Below are 21,020 nucleotides of genomic sequence, written 5' to 3'. Positions count from 1 at the left end.
GTTACCCCGTTTTTTTACCCCTTGTGACACAGTGTTTCCCTTTTTTATCCCTTGTGACACAGTGTTTCCCCTTTTTATCCCTTGTGACACAGTGTTCCCCCTTTTTTTTATCCCTTGTGACACAGTGTTCCCCCTTTTTTATCCCTTGTGACACAGTGTTCCCCCTTTTTTATCCCTTGTGACACAGTGTTACCCCTTTTTTACCCCTTGTGACACAGTGTTTCCCCTTTTTTATCCCTTGTGACACAGTGTTTCCCCTTTTTTATCCCTTGTGACAGTGTTTCCCCTTTTTTACCCCTTGTGACACACAGTGTTCCCCTTTTTTATCCCTTGTGACACAGTGTTCCCCTTTTTTATCCCTTGTGACACAGTGTTCCCCTTTTTTATCCCTTGTGACACAGTGTTCCTCTTTTTTATCCCTTGTGACACAGTGTTCCCCTTTTTTATCCCTTGTGACACAGTGTTCCCCTTTTTTTATCCCTTGTGACACAGTGTTCCCCTTTTTTATCCCTTGTGACACAGTGTTCCCCCTTTTTTATCCCTTGTGACACAGTGTTACCCCTTTTTTATCCCTTGTGACACAGTGTTCCCCTTTTTTACCCCTTGTGACACAGTGTTTCCCCTTTTTTACCCCTTGTGACACAGTGTTTCCCCTTTTTTATCCCTTGTGACACATCAGTGTTTCCCCTTTTACCTGTGCTAGAACTGTAATGCAAGGTGTCCTCAGGGCTAAAGTCACTAAGGACCAGAAAAACCAGTACTGCGTCATACATGGGTGGTTCGGAAAAAAAACCTGTTGTGCGTATCGACATGACAGTGAAAAACACAAGAGAAGAAGATTAAGAGCTTTTGCTCATAACTTGGCCTCACAAAAAAGGATTCCATAACATTGAGTGACCAGAACTGAACTAACAGGTAGGAATGGAACATTTCTTTCTGTCAACGCCTGTACATCCAGTTCTCTACAGATTATTTCACAGCAAAATACATTAAAATTGAATGATTTAAGAATGATCATAGTGGTAACTTTGCTCTCTCACAGAGTACAGTGTAACACTAACTTGTGAGTGATAATTAAAAGTGACTAACTAGTGAGAACAGAGAGCAAAAATACATTTGATGGTAGATATTACAAATGTCACATGTAATTTAATTTCTTTTCGAGGTCTTCCAATTGTACCTCTCAATATGAATGCCTCAGGAACAGGCACAGTAGGACCTGAGCTGTGTTGGAATACTCATACTAACCGCACTAACCGTACTATTTGTGACGGAAATTGAGTATGTAGTCTGCTTATTGGCCATAGTATGGATATAGTTAGTATGCCACAGGTTCCCGGATGTCGTACTACATTAGTCAAAATAGGAAGTATAACAAGCAGTGGACACTATTTCTGTGCTTTTGGGGCTCATAATGCAATTCTTCAGAAAATGGGGGTGGCTTCACAACATTTTCAGATTTGTAGAAAATGGCAAAAATATGCCGTCCGATGAGAGCAGACACAAATGCATTGCTTTAAGTAATTATGACATATTTTAAGAAAATGTTCAGCAATGTAATAATGTAATGACTTTTCAAATAAGTGACGTTACACATTATGTTGGGTGACAATTTGTTAGGTACGCTAGCCTTACGAACCGCATAGCATATCATTGCAGCAGTTGCTTGTATGTACCGGAATGTTAGCTGGCTACCTAACGTTAGTTGGCTACTAATACATCAAACCACATTAACTATATGCTCTCTAACTAACTACCCAATATTTACTGACTTTACTATTCAGGTCATTCTTAGGTTAGTTAAGTGGTATAGTCATTGTGCGTTCTCGTTGGACATTGTTAATGAAGTTGTAAGATGTCTAGCTAGTCATTTGTTAGCTATGCTAACAAGCTAGCAAGAAGTTGCATAGCAACAGCAGGCAAAGCTCTAGACAGGCAAAGCTCTAGTACACTCTACTGAAAGGATACTGTTCGTTTACAGTATACTAAAATGAAATTATAGTATGTAGTATGTACTCATTAAGTATGTAGTATACAGTATGTAAGTATGAGTATTCGAACACAGCACTGGTTTCTTGTTGAAACTAACTGTAACCTTTTACTTCCTTCTTCAACGTCACTAGATGGAAATCAATAACATCGATAAAAAGAAGACAATCGTCTTTTCTGTTATTTTTCTACTTGTTTTGATGGTAATCTTAGTTTTAATCTTCGGCATTCCCCATTCAAAGGTGAGATATTTGACTTTTTTTAATATATTTTTTTAATGATTACATATTAAATTGTCATTGTTTGCCCCTACATTAGATCAGCGTTTCCAAACTTTAGTACAGTTTGCCATAAGTCTTATGAATGGAAACGTGTCTAAATAATGTCACTGTTACAGGATGGAGAAACTGAGAATGGAGGGATTCAAGATGGAGGGATGCAAGATGGAGGGATTCAAGATGGAGGGATGCAAGAGATTCTACCTCTAGACATGGTCCGTTCTTCTGTTGATGACAAATATGATGGGTGCAGAGATTTAATGTTATGGGAGGTTGAAAACATGTACCTCTTCGATGAGTTAAAAACAAATCCTCAATTCAATACATCCTGGAACATAGCAAAACCACACGCTATACCACATGGAGACAGTTTGAATACAGAGCATTCTATTGCTATCTATTTGTATACAAAAAACATACCAGGATCAAATTCCAAATCAATGTACCTGGACTTTAACAAAGCAGTTCAAGAGGGCCATTCTGCATATATGACATCATCATTCAAGTACCATGCACTGCATTTCTACCTGACTGACGCTGTTCAGATTCTTAGAGAAAGACAAGAGACATGTAAGGAAACCTTTCACAGAACCAACAAGAAGTTTGATATGAGTGTTCTCAACCACGAGATCCGTTTCGGCACCTTCGCCACAAGCTCTTTAAGATCCGACTTAACCAATTTTGGGAATGTGTCTTGCTTTGAGATCCACACTTGCTTTGGTGCTGAGCTAACTTCTTACTCTGCCTTTCCTGAAGAGAGAGAAGTTTTAATTCCTCCATATGAGATTTTTGAAGTCACCAAAATCCAGACAAAGTCACCAGTGAATAACCTGTTGTGTGAAGTCGTCTACACACTAAAGAGCAAGGGAACAGACACTGATCTGAATTGCAAATTGATTTTGAGTGGAGGAGAATCAAACATTATCAGAGCATCAGATACAGGCTACATAATACTCTATATTATGTTGATAACTACTGTATGTTACTGATCATTACCACCACCTCTAACAATGAGAAGTAGCCTGATCTGACACAACAGCTGCCCCAGCTTCACAGTGTAGAGATTCTGGCTGTGTTCCAGGCCAGCTACATTGCAGACGCATGCCTAATCTCACACCTGTATAGGTCTTTAACATATCAACTAACCACATCATTTAGCAATCTGATGCCCGACTGCACAGTCGATGATGTGGCACACAACCATTGGTTGATGCAATGCATTGTCTGCAATGTATTCGACCTGGAATGCAACCCCTGTTAATGCTTGTATTAACCTGCATTGATTAATCGGTTGCATATTTTTTTTACTGCTACTGTTTTGAAATGGTTGAGATTACATGTCTGGTCACGTGTAATATTTTCTTGACATTTGCTGGCATGTACACCGTGACCGCGGCTACCTACAGTACACCTGGCAGCTTTTGAGTTTTGGAAGGGGAGGGATTTTTCGGCCATACGTTGCACGCGACTTACAGAGAGAGGGGGAGGGCTACCAAAGATGATCGTCCCTGGTTCCACCACTAGTCCAACATCTCAACCCCCCACAACCAACACTAGTAACTGTCTAGAGGCCAGTGCTCATGTAATAATGAGTTGCCGAGATGAAGCCAAAGAGAACCATCCACTATCATCACATCTGAATGACATTGTGGTTAACATGATAAAGCTTTTTTCACATTACACCATTTTCAAAATCAGCCTTATGGCTGTACAAAGAAATGACACGTTAGTACTGGCTTTAAAGCTTGCTTCACATTACATGGTTTACAAAATACTTCAGTTGTATTACCTTTCACACTATGCAAGTCTTGACAGGATTGCATGTGTCCCATCATGTCTAATCTACAATGAATTATATCAGACAAACTGACTCAATTGAACCTAAGGTCAGTTCGTAATGGGTTGTAAGAATAACAAGAGTGAGGAGAGAATACAACTTGGAGAGCTCTGAGGCTGAGTGAGAGGGTTGGGTGAGAGAGCACTGAGAAGGGTTAGTCGTTTTCTGTCTGTGAGGTCACTGGCCATACGCCTCTCAGATGAGTGGGAGGAGACAAAACAAAGATGATTGATGCAGCTATAGTATCAAACCTAAATATCATGCTAGCCTTTTCATGGGAGGGATATTCTGTCGGTTTCATTAAGTACGTTGTTCACCTGGAAAAACTGGTTTAAGAGACTCAAACACAACCAACACACATTGATAACATATAAGAACAATATAGGCCATAGGTTAATAGAGAGAAAGAACTATATGTAGGCTTCTGTCTGGTATGTTGTTCTACCATATGACTAAACACACTGGCCAAGTCCAACTCCCCATACTAACTAGTAGGCTGATGGATATGAGAAAATACTATGTTTTATAATATGTGACATTTCTAATATTGAGTATGGTTTCAATGCCAGGTCGTCATCATAATTTCAGTTTTTAATCTAGTGTTCTTCACTACATTCTATTGAGGAAGAGAATTGTCACTTCAGACCCAGATGATAATCAGCTGATAATAAGATAAGTGGATAGACAGTAGAAGACACATTCTCAGTATGGGTGAACCTAGTATGTTAATATTTGTTGCTTATTGCATACATTTTATCTAGACTACATTGTAAATAGCGTAGTAATAACCAGACAGATAACCATGTAGCGTAATATTAATGTGAGAGATCCGGCCGGCTCACCAGGCTCCATTCTAAATAGTGTGTAGTATGATCAGAACACAGTAGTTATAGTCAGTAGTAGTCAAGACAGATGTCAGACATGGCGGTTTGCCTAAGAGGCAGGTTGACAATAAACATCAAATAGTACAACAATCAAGGATATATTTTAGTCATTGACCTTTTTTTAATTGATCTGATGATCAATATTCATATGATTGTCTCACACCTGTTAATGGGCCACACACTTATTTAGAAGTTGGATTCTGGTGGAACAAATGTTTTAAATAGATGGTTGACAGGTCCTTCAGTTTAGGTAGGCTGCAGAGACATGGAGCCTTATTCACAGTTACCAGAAGAGGGAAGCATTTCACTTAACCAGCTAAAGGCCTGATTGACAGAGAAAGTTCAGACTAGGGTTATTCAAATCCAGTCTCACACAGTGGGGATCAGTTCTGTGATTGCCTAAATTCAACACAACTGGTCTTCCAGGTAGGTTAAATTCAAAACATGATTTGCCTGGGCCCCTCCAGGACCAGGGTTGCCTACAAGGTGCAGTACTTCCCAACCCTCTCCTCTGGGTTCACCAGACAGGCACACCTGCATCAATTAGTAAAGGGTTTGATGGTTAGTAGACTGAATCAGGTGTGCCAGATTAGGACCACTGAAAACCAAACACACACTAATGTACCCAGAGGCCTTTAGTGAAAAGACACGGTTCATTCTGGACAGAAGCCGTAAGAGGGCAGTATTTAACTCCACCAGCTAAAGGGATGATTGGCAGACAAAACTCAGACTGGAAAAACCTCTTTCTGTAGTGCTGCAGGTACTGCAGGATTTTGTCGCAACTACAGACCACACTGAGCTACTTAGCTAATTGATCAGTTCAGTGATTGCCTAAATTCAACACACCTGGTCTTCCAGGTTAAATGAAAAACATGAAGTGCCTGCAGCACTACAGGACCAGGGTTACTTACTTGGTGCAGTACCTCACAACCCCCTCCTCGGAAACGACCAGACTGGCACACCTGCATCAATTACACACACACACACACACACACACACACACACACACAGACAATGCAAATAAACGAACAGAAAAACATGTAAAATGTCTGCCTTCTTCTCCGACGCCATCTTAGTCATCTGTCCTGTTATAAATGATACCCACATTGTTTGCTTATATTGTTCATATTTCTTCTGCCAGTGAATTGACATTTGTTGTCATGTGCACTGCAGCTTTTGTTAAAACCAATAAAGAAAAGCATTCAGCATTATTACATCTCCTGTCCTATTTATCCACTTCCTGTACATCTGCTATAGAGATATCAATTTCAGCTCACTTGAAGAAAATATGTTTGTTCTCAGGTATAATTAGAAGTGGCTACAAAGATATTTAGTTTTAAACAATGATTAAAAGTTAAAAAAATATTTGTAGAAATAAATGACATTTATGGTTTTGAAATCAAAGTGATGGAGGGAGAGCAGTAGCAGGGTTAGTAGTTTCTCCTGTGTCTGTGAGGTCAGATTGAGACGGGAGGGAGAACAGTAGCAGGGTTAGTAGTTTCTCCTGTGTCTGTGAGGTCAGAGTGAGATGGGAGGGAGAGCAGTAGCAGGGTTAGTAGTTTCTCCTGTGTCTGTGAGGTCAGAGTGAGATGGGAGGGAGAGCAGTAGCAGGGTTAGTAGTTTCTCCTGTGTCTGTGAGGTCAGAGTGAGATGGGAGGGAGAGCAGTAGCAGGGTTAGTAGTTTCTCCTGTGTCTGTGAGGTTAGAGTGAGATGGGAGGGAGAACAGTAGCAGGGTTAGTAGTTTCCTGTATCTGTGAAGTCAGAGCTCAGTACAGCTCAATCTATCAACTACAACGAGGAGAGAGCTGTCTCGTTCCAGGCCAACTATATTGCAGTTGAGTTGCAACCAATGCTCATCAGATTGCTATACCATATGATGTGGTTAACTGAGATGTTAAACACCTATCCAGAAGTTGTGAGTTCTGTTTGCAATGTAGTCAGCCTGGAACGTGGCCAATGTTATGACAGGGTGGAAGGAGAGAGGGGGCGGTCTCAGTTATCAAGAATCCTTTCAGCAGCCATGTATTCACTGACAGAGACAAGAGGCCACAGGGAGGCAGTGAACAATCATACAACCTACCGTCTATCCGCTTTGACACTAAACTGTTGCTTTGACAACTGTCACTAAGCTAACATAATGCAGTCGTTTTAAGATGGTCATAACAATCGATCCTTTAGCTTTTTGATATGGAATTTTAGGACCCCTTTATGTATCAAATCAAATCAAATCACATTTTATTTGTCACATACACATGGTTAGCAGATGTTAATGCGAGTGTAGCGAAATGCTTGTGCTTCTAGTTCCGACAATGCAGTAATAACCAACAAGTAATCTAACTAACAATTCCAAAACTACTGTCTTATACACAGTGTAAGGGGATAAAGAATATGTACATAAGGATACATGAATGAGTGATGGTACAGAGCGGCATAGGCAAGATACAGTAGATGATATCGAGTACAGTATATACATATGAGATGAGTATGTAAACAAAGTGGCATAGTTAAAGTGGCTAGTGATACATGTATTACATAAGGATGCAGTCGATGATATAGAGTACAGTATATACGTATGCATATGAGATGAATATTGTAGAGTAAGTAACATTATATAAGGTAGCATTGTTTAAAGTGGCTAGTGATATATTTACATCATTTCCTATCAATTCCCATTATTAAAGTGGCTGGAGTTGAGTCAGTGTCATTGTCAGTGTGTTGGCAGCAGCCACTCAATGTTAGTGGTGGCTGTTTAACAGTCTGATGGCCTTGAGATAGAAGCTGTTTTTCAGTCTCTCGGTCCCAGCTTTGATGCACCTGTACTGACCTCGCCTTCTGGATGATAGCGGGGTGAACAGGCAGTGGCTCGGGTGGTTGATGTCCTTGATGATCTTTATGGCCTTCCTGTAACATCGGGTGGTGTAGGTGTCCTGGAGGGCAGGTAGTTTGCCCCCGGTGATGCGTTGTGCAGACCTCACTACCCTCTGGAGAGCCTTACGGTTGAGGGCGGAGCAGTTGCCGTACCAGGCGGTGATACAGCCCGACAGGATGCTCTCGATTGTGCATCTGTAGAAGTTTGTGAGTGCTTTTGGTGACAAGCCGAATTTCTTCAGCCTCCTGAGGTTGAAGAGGCGCTGCTGCGCCTTCTTCACGATGCTGTCTGTGTGAGTGGACCAATTCAGTTTGTCTGTGATGTGTATGCCGAGGAACTTAAAACTTGCTACCCTCTCCACTACTGTTCCATCGATGTGGATAGGGGGGTGTTCCCGCTGCTGTTTCCTGAAGTCCACAATCATCTCCTTAGTTTTGTTGACGTTGAGTGTGAGGTTATTTTCCTGACACCACACTCCGAGGGCCCTCACCTCCTCCCTGTAGGCCGTCTCGTCGTTGTTGGTAATCAAGCCTTCCACTGTTGTGTCGTCCGCAAACTTGATGATTGAGTTGGAGACGTGGGTGAACATGAAGTACAGGAGAGGGCTCAGAACGCACCCTTGTGGGGCCCCAGTGTTGAGGATCAGCGGGGAGGAGATGTTGTTGCCTATGAAAAAAATATAAAGAAATGTATTGATAAAATAGTGAAATTGGCCTTTATTACTGTAGTCCACAGAAACACATTGAATAACATATTCATAAATGGCAAAAAATACAGTAAAAACGAAATCTAAAGGAATAAGGTTTTCAAGTGTCTGTCCTATATCTAGGAGATATACGAAAGCTCAGGAAAAAAAGCAACAATTAAGATGTTTTATTTTATTGTATTTTATTCAATACAGAATACATGATTCTGCTACAAAATTGAAAAAAAACATGTTACTAAGAAATGTCTGGAACTCATCCAGTGACACAACTTGAGAGACAGTGACCATGACAACTGGCATTAGGTGCAGTGGTTAACTTGTGTGTGAGGAAGACAGAAAGGTGGAATGTTAACTATCAGCATCACTTTTAGTGGCCCTGTAGTGAACTAAGGTGTACTGTACATTACCATGTATGTGTGCAATCATGAAGATCTGTGTCACACCCTGATCTGTTTCACCTGTCTTTGTGATTGTGTACACTCCCCTCCAGGTGTCGCCCATCTCCCCCATTATCCCCTGTGTATTTATACCTGTGATCTCTGTTTGTCTGTTGCCAGTTTGTTTTGTTTCGTCAAGCCTAACAGCGTTTTCCCCTCTGTTCCTGTCTCTTGATTGTCCCTGTTCTCTAGTTTTCCGGGTTTGACCTTTTCTGCCTACCCTGAGTCTGCCTGCTGTCCAGTACCTTTGTCCTACCAATCTGGATTATTGACCCCTGCTTGTCCTTGACCTGTCTTTTGCCTGCCCCTAATGGATTATTAAACAATTGTTAATTCAACGTTGTCTGCATCTGGGTCTTACCTTGAAACGTGATTTGTACGAACTGGCCATGACTGACCCAGCAGACTCGGGCCAGCTGCGCAATGCCATCTCCTCCCAAGGAGCCAACATTGTTACGCACGAGGAATTGCTTCGTGGCCTTATGGAGGGAGTCCAAACGTTGGCTGAACTCAATGACCGGGCGTTGGACATTTTGCTGGAGCAATTCTGCAGTTTGTCTGGGAGGCAGCCTACCACTGTGGTAACCCCACAGCCCCTCAGTAACTCAGCTGCTACCCTCCCGTTGCCGAGAGAATCAGAGGCTTCCTGACCTCCCCCGAGAGTCGCCGAAGATGGCTGAGCACTGCTTCCCGAGCCTATGCAACTAGGCAAAGCTGGGATGCCAGTGGAAAGGCAATACAGGATCAACACGAAGAGTTGTATGTATTGCGGGACACTTGGTCATTTTGTAACCTCTTGTCCTTTAAAAAGAGCAGGCTCACCGGTAGGAGTGTGTACTCTGGTGGGCTATACGGAGAACCTTTCTGCTTCCCTTGCTCGCAACCCTATTTCATCCCATTCTGCTATAGGGAAACCAGCCCATAGGCCGGGTCACTCATAATACCACTCCCATCAACCTACGGGTGTCAGGGAATCACAGTTAGACTATTCAATTTCTGCTCATCAAGTCTCCTCAGATTCCCGTGGTTTTGGGAATCTCCTGGCTCCGGCGACACAATCTCTCATCAACTGGTCTATGGGTGCCATCATGGTCCGTTCTGCTACACCCATTGTCTGAAGTCAGAACAACCTGCACCGGGACGTCTTCCTGGGGCCCGGAAGATGCCCCGAAACTCTCTGCCATCCACACGGAGTACCATGACCTTCAGGGAGGTGTTCAGCAAGACCCGGGCCACTTTGCTTCAGCCGCACTGATCCTATGACTGCGGGATTGGCCTTCTCCCTAGCATCATGCCACCCCATGGATGTTTGTACTCTCTGTCGGGACCTGAAAGCAAGACTATGGAGACCTACATTTCTGCAGAATTTATATGACCAGTGGCCACTACGAGTATCTGGTCATGCCTTTTGGCCTCACCAACGCCCTTGCTATGTTACAGGCTCTGGTAAATGATGTTCTGCGCGACATGTTGGACCGGTTTGTCTTCGTCTACATTAACTTCTTCGATATAGGGGGCGCTCTTTTAATTTTTGGATAAAAAAACGTTCCCGTTTTAAACAAGATATTTTGTCACAAAAAGATGCTCGACTATGCATATAATTGACAGCTTTGGAAAGAAAACACTCTGACGTTTCCAAAACTGCAAAGATATTATCTGTGACTGCTACAGAACTGATGCCACAGGAGAAACCAAGATTCAATTTCAAACAGGAAATGCCCCAGATTTTGAAGGTGCTGTGTTCCAATGTCTCCTTATATGGCTGTGAATGCGCCAGGAATGAGCTTACACTTTCTGTCGTTTCCCCAAGGTGTCTGCAGTATTGTGACGTATTTGTAGGCATATCATTGGAAGATTGACCATTTTACACTACATCTACCAGGTGCTCGATTGGTGTCCTCTGTCGCAATTATTGCGTAATCTCCAGCTGCGTGTATTTTTCCATTTGCTTCCAAGGAGAAACCCAACTGCCACGAATGATTTATCATCGATTAGATATGTGAAAAACACCTTGAGGATTGATTCTAAACAGCGTTTGCCATGTTTTTGTCGATATTATGGAGTTAATTTGGAAAACAGTTCGGCGTTGTAATGACTGAATTTTCTGGGGGGTTTTCTTAGCCAAATGTGATGAACAAAGTGGAGCGATTTCTCCTACACAAGTAATCTTTTTGGAAAAACTGAACATTTGCTATCTAACTGAGAGTCTCCTCATTGAAAACATCCGAAGTTCTTCAAAGGTAAATGATTTTATTTGAATGCTTTTCTTGTTTCAGTGAAAATGTTGCCTGCTGAATGCTAGGCTTAATGCTATGCTAGCTATCAATACTCTTACACAAATGCTTGTGTAGCTATGGTTGAAAAGCATATTTTGAAAATCTGAGATGACAGTGTTGTTAACAAAAGGCTAAGCTTGTGAGTGAATATATTTCTTTCATTTCATTTGCGATTTTCATGAATAGTTAACGTTGCGTTATGGTAATGAGCTTGAGGCTATGATTACGCTCCCAGATACGGGATTGCTCGACGCAAGAAGTTAATGACATCCTCGTCTTCTCCCACTCCCCCCTGAAAACACGTACTCCACATCTGGCTGGTTCTTCAACGCCTTCTGGAGAAGCAGCTGTTTGTGAAGGCGAAGAAGTGCGAGTTCCATCGCTCCACTATCTGGGTTACATCCTCTCTCCTGGGAGTGTCCAGATGGATCCCGGCATTGTGAGAGCAGTGGTGGATTGGCCTCAGCCTACATCCAGCATGCAGCTACAATGTTTCCTGGGGTATGTCAACTTTTATCACTGCTTTATCCGGGGTTACAGCACCCTGGCTTCCATCCTGTCTGCATTCACCTCTACCAAGGTTCCATTCACATGGTTCTTTGCTGCTGACCGAGCGTTCTAGGACCTCAAACACCACTTCACCACTGCTCCTATCTTGGTTCATCCTGACCCTTCCCTTCAGTTCGTGGTGTAGGCCAATGCTTCAGATGTCAAAGTGGGGGCTGTCCTGACCCAACGTTCTTCCCTGGACCTTAAGCTGAATCCCTGCGCCTTCTTCTCCCACTGCCTCAACGCCACGGGGAGGATCTACGATGTACGATGTGGGGAATCGGGAGTTTCTCACGGGGGCCTCAGTTCTCATCCTGGTTCTGGAAGGCGTTCTCCACCCCAGTTTCAATGGCCTGTCAGAGCGAGCCAACCAGGATCTCGGGACTACTTTGCACTGCCTGGGCTCCGCCAACCCCACAACCTGGAGCCAGCAGGTTGTGTGGGTGAAATACCTCCGATACACCCTTCGCTGTTAGCCCCTCTGCTGTTCGTCTTCTGTTGCCCCGTACCCTTCATAGACACCCCACCTTTCATGTGTCCAGAGTTAAACCCATGTCTCACAGCCCTTTGTCTCCTGTTTCCAGACCCACCACTCTCCCCCATCTCATCGAAAGCCAACCAGCATACACGGTGAGGAGTCTCCTGAAAGTTTGACCTCGGGGCAAGGGTTTGCAGTACCTGGTTGACTGGGAGGGTTATGGCCTGGGGGAGAGGTGCTGGGTCCCCGCCAGGGACATCCTGGACCAAGGCCTCATCGCGGATTTCCAACGCCGACAACCTGGTCAAACAGATATGTGCCCAGGTAGGACGCCAGGTGGCGCCGCTAGAGGGGGGATACTGTCACACCTGTATTTGCGCTTGTCTCCACCCGCCTCCATGTGTCACCCAATTTTCCCATTATCCCCTGTGTATTTATACCTGTGTTCTCTGTTTGTCTATTGCCAGTTCGTTTTGTTTCATCAAGCCTACCAGCATTTTCCCCTCTGTTCCTGTCTCTTGATTGTTCCTGATCTCTAGTTTTCCTGATTTGACCTTTTCTGCCTGCCCTGACCCTGAGCCTGCCTGCTGTCCTGTACCTTTGCCCCACGTATCTGGATAACTGACCTCTGCCTACCCTGACCCTGCGCCTGCCTGCCATCAGGGTACATTGGCCCCACCTATCTGGATTATTGACCCCTGCCTGTCCTTGACCTGTCTTTTGCCTGCCCCTGCTGGATTATTCAACTGTTGTTAATTCAACATGGTCTGCATCTGGGTCTTACCTTGAAACATGAGAATCTGCATGACTTTGTGCACGTATTATCTTTGTGCTTCAGTGTGGGAACATGGTTTGTGGTTATGTCTGCTTTTAAAGTCTGATCAGGTGTAAGTAGATCTTAAGCTGAACAACAGAAAACAACCTATATCATGCTCTAAATTCAACTATCAGATCATTATAGTCTGATAAGATGTTACAACAACAGTGGTGGTATCATATATAGTGCAACATTTTCATAGCGCAAAATAATTGTGCAAAGTACGAAAAATCCCGGAAACCTTGTAATCTCTCTGTGATTTCATTTGGTAACACTTTTTTTGTATAGTCTTGTCTTGTCACACTGCAAATTGTAAATGTGAACTTGTTCTCAACTGGCCTACCTGGTTAAATAAAGGTGAAATTCTAAAAAAGATACTCGATCAAGCTCCATTTTGAGGTGGTTCGAAAGGAATTTTCAAACTCGAGCTGGGTCAAGGGAAACACGGTCCAGTGCAGCCCAGTTTAACAACTGGTGCCAGCTCTATTAGAATTCGGGCTGGTGACACCGTTACTATGCAACCACCAGCTGATCACTGCTGGATGCTGAGACCACATTTAGCTAGCTCGTCTGGGCTTGTTGCTGTTAGCTAGCACATGGACAAGCAACACTGCTGTAGTCAGACATTACATGAATTACCATCATAGCTGGATCATTCATTTATTGTTTAATTAGCTAACAGGAATTTTAGCTGGCCAGGTCATATTGAAAGCTAGCTACATCATATAAAACCTGTTGTTTTGTTGGCTTGGCTAGCTAGCTAGCTAGCAAATAGCCAATACCATGGCAAGCAAGGTAGGAATTAAGCTAGCTAGCTAGTCTGTTATGCTAGCGATGATGCTAACCGTTTAGCTAGCTAATGCTAGCAAGCTAAATACATGGCTCTGAGTCTGGCTGGCACTGGCAGGAGTATGGGTCAACTTTAGTTACAGCATGGTGAGTTTGAATACAATTCTTCAACATCTTGCTAGCTAGCAACATTACCTAAACCAGCTGCACAGTCACATATTGGCTACTTAGCAACATGACATACCTTCACATTTCTGAAGGCAGTGAAAATGCAATTCGAGCTAGCCGACCAAGGCCCTACCTGGGTTGACTTCAAAGTGTCAATGGAAACGGGGCTTCAGTAACATTTCAATTAACTATATCTACTGACCCTAACCCTATCCAAGAGTTGGGAGGCCTGGCAGGTGTTTGCAACGTAGTCAACCTGAAACACGGCCAATTGTAACAGCTGTCGTGGGAAGAAGGTGAGGACCAAAGCGCAGCGTGGTAAGTGTTCATCTTATTTCATGAAAAAACTGAACACTGAATAACAAACAACAAAGAAACATCCAAAACAGATCTGTCTGGTGCAGACACACAAACACTGAAAATAAACACCCATGAATCACAGGTGGAAAAAGGCTACCTAAGTATGATTCTCAATCAGAGACAACTAACGACACATGCCTCTGATTGAGAACCATACCAGGCCAAACTCAAAAACCAACATAGAAAAACCAACATAAACTACCCACCCCAACTCACTAAAACAAAGAAAAAACAAAGGAACTAAGGTCAGAACGTGACACCAATGTTATGACGGGGTGTGAGGAGAGAGGGGGTGGGGCTCAGTTAGAAAGAACCCGTTCAGCAACATTTTTAAATAAAACCTGTCAAAACCTGTGTTGACTAACAGAGACCACAGTGAACAATCATACAACATACTATCTATCCACTTTGATACTAAATGGTTGCTTTGACACTAATATAAAACAATGTTTTTTATATAGGAGATGGACATGATAATGAATGTATTTTACAGTAATGGCACATGCAAAGTTACATATTGGTAACTAAATGACATTTATCTTATCTTTGTTAGGTTATTTGTGTGTTGTGGTTTACACCAAACTCAACCTGATGACTGTCTGTCTCACACCTTCAAGAGTGCCTCAAACTTGTTAGCAGGGGGTTTCTGAGGGGGGAAAGATCACAAAAGATACCTGTTAGGAACAGTTAGAAATTGTCCAAAATAGGGGTGGGTTGTCAAATTTGTTTTGCATTTGGGAGGGTAGTGCAGGGTTTTCCGGGCACAGGGGCATGTTCTTCCCTGATTTACATTGACCATTTGGCAGGTTTTACTATTTAATGTATTCTACAGTTGGATTCGGGCTAAACTTGGAAACTAACAATGTCACTAAGGCAGAGAGGGTAATGTATAACGTTTACAGTGTCAGGATATGTTATTGTTAGCCATCAAGGATACTCTGGGAGGAGAGGAGACACAGTCTGGTATCAATCACCCTGACAGCCTTGAGTTGGGAAGGAGTGAGCACTTTGGGGTAGAGGTCAGGTCAGATGAAGTGAGGAAGAACAGATATAACTAAGGTTCTGTCTGGATGTTCAGTTGTGGAGGAGGAGACTCAACCTAGGAGAAAGGGTTAAATATCAGTGCTTGTGTGAAATGTTTTTTATCTGAATTACAGCTGTAACAACCCTTTGGGAAGAATTAAACTTGGTTAATCGTGAGTTATTTACTCTGAAAATGTTGAACCTAACACTACGGTATATAACCACATGTCCTCATCTGCTTGCATGCACTTCTGCTATCAAGGTGAATGGTACTTGTCTTATGCACTATGCTTTTCCGCAAGCTTATTATACCACAGGTCAATATAGTCTACCAGTCAACTGTCTATCCTGCCCTCTATCCACCATTCATAGTGGCAATAGTGGTAGGTGGATCATTTGTCCAGATCTGCTGTAGGCTAACTAGAAATCATACCACACATAAAAGCATTCAAAGCTGCATCAATGCTTAGTATAAATCCACAACAACAAATAGGAATTGCTGACAGGCACTGGAGAGGCCAGGTGCATCATTGCGCATGAAAGAACAGTGAAGACACATGCAGCTCCCCTATTGATCTTGCTTAGGGACAATACAATATTCCTACCTACACTAGCCTACGAGACCAAAAACCAATGAATAATTGCATTATTGTTCTACTCTAGGCTGTAGACTGCAGTAAAAATGTAATAATAAGCCCTGTAATTTGAATGTTTCATTCCATTTGGATCAGTTGTGGGTCTACTCTGACCGATTCTAGAAAGGCACAGCAGCAGGCCAGACTTTAAAAGTCTCCTGTAGGCTACCTGCACACGCTCATCCACTCCCCTCTAATATAATTCCAGCATCCAAACTGCACACCGGCCATTCTATTACACCAACAAATGTAAATACATTGGGAGATTGTCAAGCCAAGACTTTAATACTGAGTAGGGAGGGTTAATTATGACACAAACAATGGAGATAAGCACTCAAAGTCAGTAATCGGTATGCAGTTATGCGTTGCTTATTGATTGGTGGAAAATGTGTTGCATATATCTTATCTCATCATTATCTGAAGCCGGCCCTTATCATAGTGTAATAAAACAGGCAGAGAGAGCTGGCTCGTCTGTTGTGGTCGGCGAACCCTCAACCTTCTGGCCCGTTAACCCTGCGTGGCATCCACTGTGGTAAAGTTGATATCCACGTTTATAAGCACAGGTTTGCTACATGTATTGTTATTAATCGTCGTAATACATTTTTCTGAGTAGATTTTAATAGTAGGGAGTGTCTGCACATTTTTGGACAGGACAAGGGGAAGGTTATGTGAAAATATTTTTTACATTGCAGAGGGGGGTGAATCTTTTTTATGACACCTCAAGTTAGCAAGACAGTACAAACAGATCTGGGACTCAGGCTAGGAAAGATCTAAACAGCAGTCAGAAGTCATGAGTGAAGTCCCCCTTGGTGACTGACTGATGACTGGTATCCTTCCATATCACAGGAGGTTGGTGGCACCTTAGTTGGGGAGAACGGGCTTGTAGTAATGACTGGAGCGGAATCAGGGGAAGGGATTCAAATACATCAAACACATGGTACTCCCTTCAGCAGCCTCCACTGTTCCACATATACCAAATATTATATATTTTACGACATATTTTAATTGACAATTAAGATTTTCTATTTTATTCTATTAAAATGATGATACTTGGTTCTGCCACAACATTTTTAAATAAAACCTGTTGTTGAGAAATAGTAGAACTCATCCAGTGACGTCATTCCCAGTCACACAACCTCAGAGACGGTGACCATGACAACTGACTGACCACACATTGAGGTGTTTGACTAGGGGTTGAGAAGAGCGTGAGAAAGACAGAAAGGGGGAACGTTAACTCTTTCTCAGCAGCATCACTTTTAGTTGAAAATGGGCCTGTGGTGAACCAAGGTAGAGCTGTGCACATCCTCATGCATGTGTACATTTGCAGACATGAAGATCTGCATGACTTTGTGCACGTATTCGCTTGGTGCTTCAGTGTGGGAACAGGATTTGTAGTTACAGTTGATGTCGGAAGTTTACATACACCATAGCCAAATACATTTAAACTCAGTTTTGCACAATTTCTGACATTCAATCCTAGTAAAATTCCCTGTTTTAGGTCAGTTAGGATCATGACTTTATTTTAAGAATGTGAAATGTCAGAATAATAGTAGAGATAATTATTTATTTCATATTTTCTTTCTTTCATCACATTCCCAGTGGGTCAGAAGTTTACATGCACTCAATTAGTATTTGGTAGCATTGCCTATAAATTGTTTAACTTGGGTCAAACATTTCGGGTAGCCTTCCACAAGCTTCCCACAATAAGTTGGGTGAATTTTGCCCGTTCCTCCTGACAGAGCTGGTGTAACTTAGTCAGGTTTGTAGGCCTCCTTGCTCACACACACTTTTTCAGTTCTGCCCATACATTTTCTATAGGTTTGAGGTCAGGGATTTGTGATGGCCACTCCAATATCTTGACTTTGTTGTCCTTAAGCCATTTTGCCACAACTTTGGAAGTATGCTTGGGGTCATTGTCCATTTGGAAGACCTATTTGCGACCAAGCTTTAACTTTAACTGATGTCTTGAGATGTTGCTTCAATATATCCACATAATTTCCCTTCCTCATGATGCCATCTATTTTGTGAAGTGCACCAGTCCCACAACATGATGCTGCCATCCACATGCTTCATGGTTGGGATGGTGTTCTTCGGCTTGCAAGCCAAACAGTTCAATTTTTGTTTCATCAGATCAGAGGGCATGTCTCCAAAAAGTATGATATTTGTTCCCATGTGCAGTTGCAAACCGTAGTCTGGAGGTCTACAAAAAAAAATCTGAAGTCTTGGCTGATTTCTTTTGATTTTCACATGATGTCAAGCAAAGAGGCACTGAGTTTGAAGGTTGGCCTTGAAATACATCCAGAGATACACCTCCAATTGACTCAAATGATGTCAATTAGCCTATCAGAAGCTTCTAAAGCCATGACATAATTTTCAGGAATTTTCCAAGCTGTTTAAAGGCACAGTCAACTTAGTGTATGTAAACTTCTGAACCACTGACATGGTGATACAGTGAATTATAAGTTAAATAATCTGTCAGTAAACAATTGCAGGAAAATTACTTGTCATACACAAAGTAGATGTCCTAACCGACTTGCCAAAACTATAGTTTGTTAATGAGAAATTTGTGGAGTGGTTGAAAAACTAGTTTTAATGACCTAAGTGTATGTAAACTTTTGACTTCAACTGTATGTCTGCTTGTAAAGTCAGAAAACTGACCAGGTATAAGTAGAGGTATTTTCAGTCTGCAACACAAAAGTCCTGAAACTGAACAATACAAAACAACATCTATTGTACTACAGTCTGGTGAATTCAACAATCAGATTATTATAATCTGATAAAATGTTACAACAACAGTGGTATCAGACATAGTGTTGTGAAAAATCATTGTGAAAAGTGCAAAAAAAAATCTGTAAACATTGTAATCTCTGTGTAATATCATTTTGTAACTCTTTTTCCGTTATAGTCCATCGATTTCCACTGGCCTTTAATGTCTCTTGCACTGAGATGCAGTGTCTTAGACCACTGCGCCACTCGGGTGCCCCTTAGGGCCAAATTAGGGTCAAATTCGAGCTGGCTTGAATGGAATTCTCTAATTGGAGCTGGGTCGAGGGAAACCCGGGCCAGTGCAGCCCAGTTTCACAACTGGTGCCAGCTCGATTAAAAATTGTGCTGGTGACGTTGTTACCATGCAACCACCAGATGATCACTGCTGGATGCTGATACCACGTTTAGCTAGCTCGTATTAGCTTGTTGCTGTTAGCTTGCACATGGACAAGCAACACTGTTGTAGTCAGACATGGCATGAATTAGCATCATAGCTGGATCATTCATTTATTTGTGATTGAGCTAACGAGAGAGCAGGAATTTTTAACTGGCCAGGTCGTATTGAAAGCTAGCTAGCTAGCTACATCATATAGCCAATGCCATGGCTAGCAAGGTAGGAATAAAGCTAGCTAGTCTGTTATGTAGCGATAACATTAGCAAGCTAAATACATGGCTCTGTGTCTGGCTTCAAAGTGCAAATGGAACCGAGGCTTCAGTAACATTTCAACTAACTATCTACTAACTAACAATAGCCATAACCCTAACTTTAACCCTTATCCTAACCCTAAACTATGTTAAACACCTATCCAAGAGTTTTGAGGTCTGGTAGGTGTTTGCAATGAAACTCAACCTGGAACACGGATAATGTTATGACAGGGGTTAGATGGGGGGCGGGGCCCAGTTATCAAGAACCCTTTCAGCAGCCATGTGTTGACTAACAGAGAAAACAGAAGTCACAGGGAGGCAGTGAACAATCATACAACCTACCGTCTATCCACTTTGACACTAAACAGTGTCTTTGACACTAATATAAACAATGTGTTTACCTAAAAGATGGACATGATAATGAATATCTAATACAGTAATGGCACATGCAAAGTTACATTGGGAACTAAATTACATTTATCTTATCTTTGTTAGGTTATTTGTGTGTTGTGGTTTACACCAAACTCAACCTGATGACTGTCTGTCTCACACCTTCAAGAGGGCCTCAAACTTGTTAGCAGGGGGTTTCTGAGGGGTGAAAGATCACAAAAGATACCTGTTAGGAACAGTTAGAAATGTTTGTGTGTGGAGGGGGGGGGGGGACTGGTGGGTTGTCTAACATTTTATTCTGCTTTTGGGAGGGTAGTGTGTTTTTTCCTTGATTTACATGTGCCATTTTGCAGGATTCACTATATAATGTATTCTACTGTATATAGCCACATTTGCTCATCTGCTTGCACTTCTTCTATAAAGGTGTTTGGTACTTGTCTTATGCACATGTTTTTCACATGCTTACTACAGATTTACACCACATAAACACTCAGCCATTTTCACTGGACTATCAAGCCCCTGTTGCTGCCAAATATATCATCACTAATACAGATTTGTTTATTTTGAGCATTTCAGATTCAGCATCTGGAGTACCTGCTTTATCAGGAGGATAACCTGGAATCTGGATACACTGTGACAATGGGGTCATTGTTCCTGACATCCCATGCCCCATGTCTTCTGAGAATATTGCTGTGCTCCAACGTCAATTGAACCCTACCACTCACTCCTCCTCTTTTGGTCAGGACATATAAATACATGCTCTTCGATTAGTTATGAGTCTCCAGCCATTTTAGGTGCAGTCCTCCAACACAATGGATATTGTTTTAGCCCCAGTGCCACTCTTGATAATGGCAAACATTTGGATTTTTTGGAGGAGGGTGAAAGGATAACAGGCCCAGCTGTCAAAGTGAGAGAGTAGGCTATTTTGGATAGATCAAGTACTTTTGTGTAGTCTATTTTTTGGTTTTTGCCTTAGCACTTTTTAAATTTAATTTTATTTCACCTTTATTTAACCAGGTAGGCTAGTTGAGAACAAGTTCTCATTTGCAACTGCGACCTGGCCAAGATAAAGCATAGCAGTGTGAACAGACAACACAGAGTTACACATGGAGTAAACAATTAA

At 42.3% G+C, this 21,020-nt stretch overlaps 1 protein-coding gene across 2 annotated transcripts; it reads left to right on the top strand.

Annotated features, from left to right (window-relative positions):
• The first annotated feature begins 558 nt into the window (after positions 1-558).
• LOC116360211 (ecto-ADP-ribosyltransferase 5-like) lies at positions 559-6,199 on the top strand. Of its 2 annotated transcripts, XM_031815128.1 has the most exons (3): positions 559-915; positions 2,124-2,231; positions 2,387-6,199. In XM_031815128.1, exons 2-3 carry the CDS (start codon positions 2,124-2,126, stop codon positions 3,254-3,256), a joined length of 978 nt encoding a protein of 325 aa, XP_031670988.1. In that variant the 5' UTR covers positions 559-915; the 3' UTR covers positions 3,257-6,199. The 2 variants fall into 2 exon arrangements, with proteins under 2 accessions (XP_031670988.1, XP_031670990.1); XM_031815130.1 differs by lacking the exon at positions 559-915 and having other exon boundaries at positions 973-2,231.
• The last annotated feature ends 14,821 nt before the right edge of the window (positions 6,200-21,020 follow it).

The sequence above is a fragment of the Oncorhynchus kisutch genome, unplaced genomic scaffold (assembly GCF_002021735.2).
Source record: "Oncorhynchus kisutch isolate 150728-3 unplaced genomic scaffold, Okis_V2 Okis07a-Okis12b_hom, whole genome shotgun sequence".
NCBI lineage: Eukaryota > Metazoa > Chordata > Actinopteri > Salmoniformes > Salmonidae > Oncorhynchus > Oncorhynchus kisutch.
Note: the sequence above shows the minus strand (reverse complement) of the source record. Positions and strands in the feature narration are given on the sequence as shown.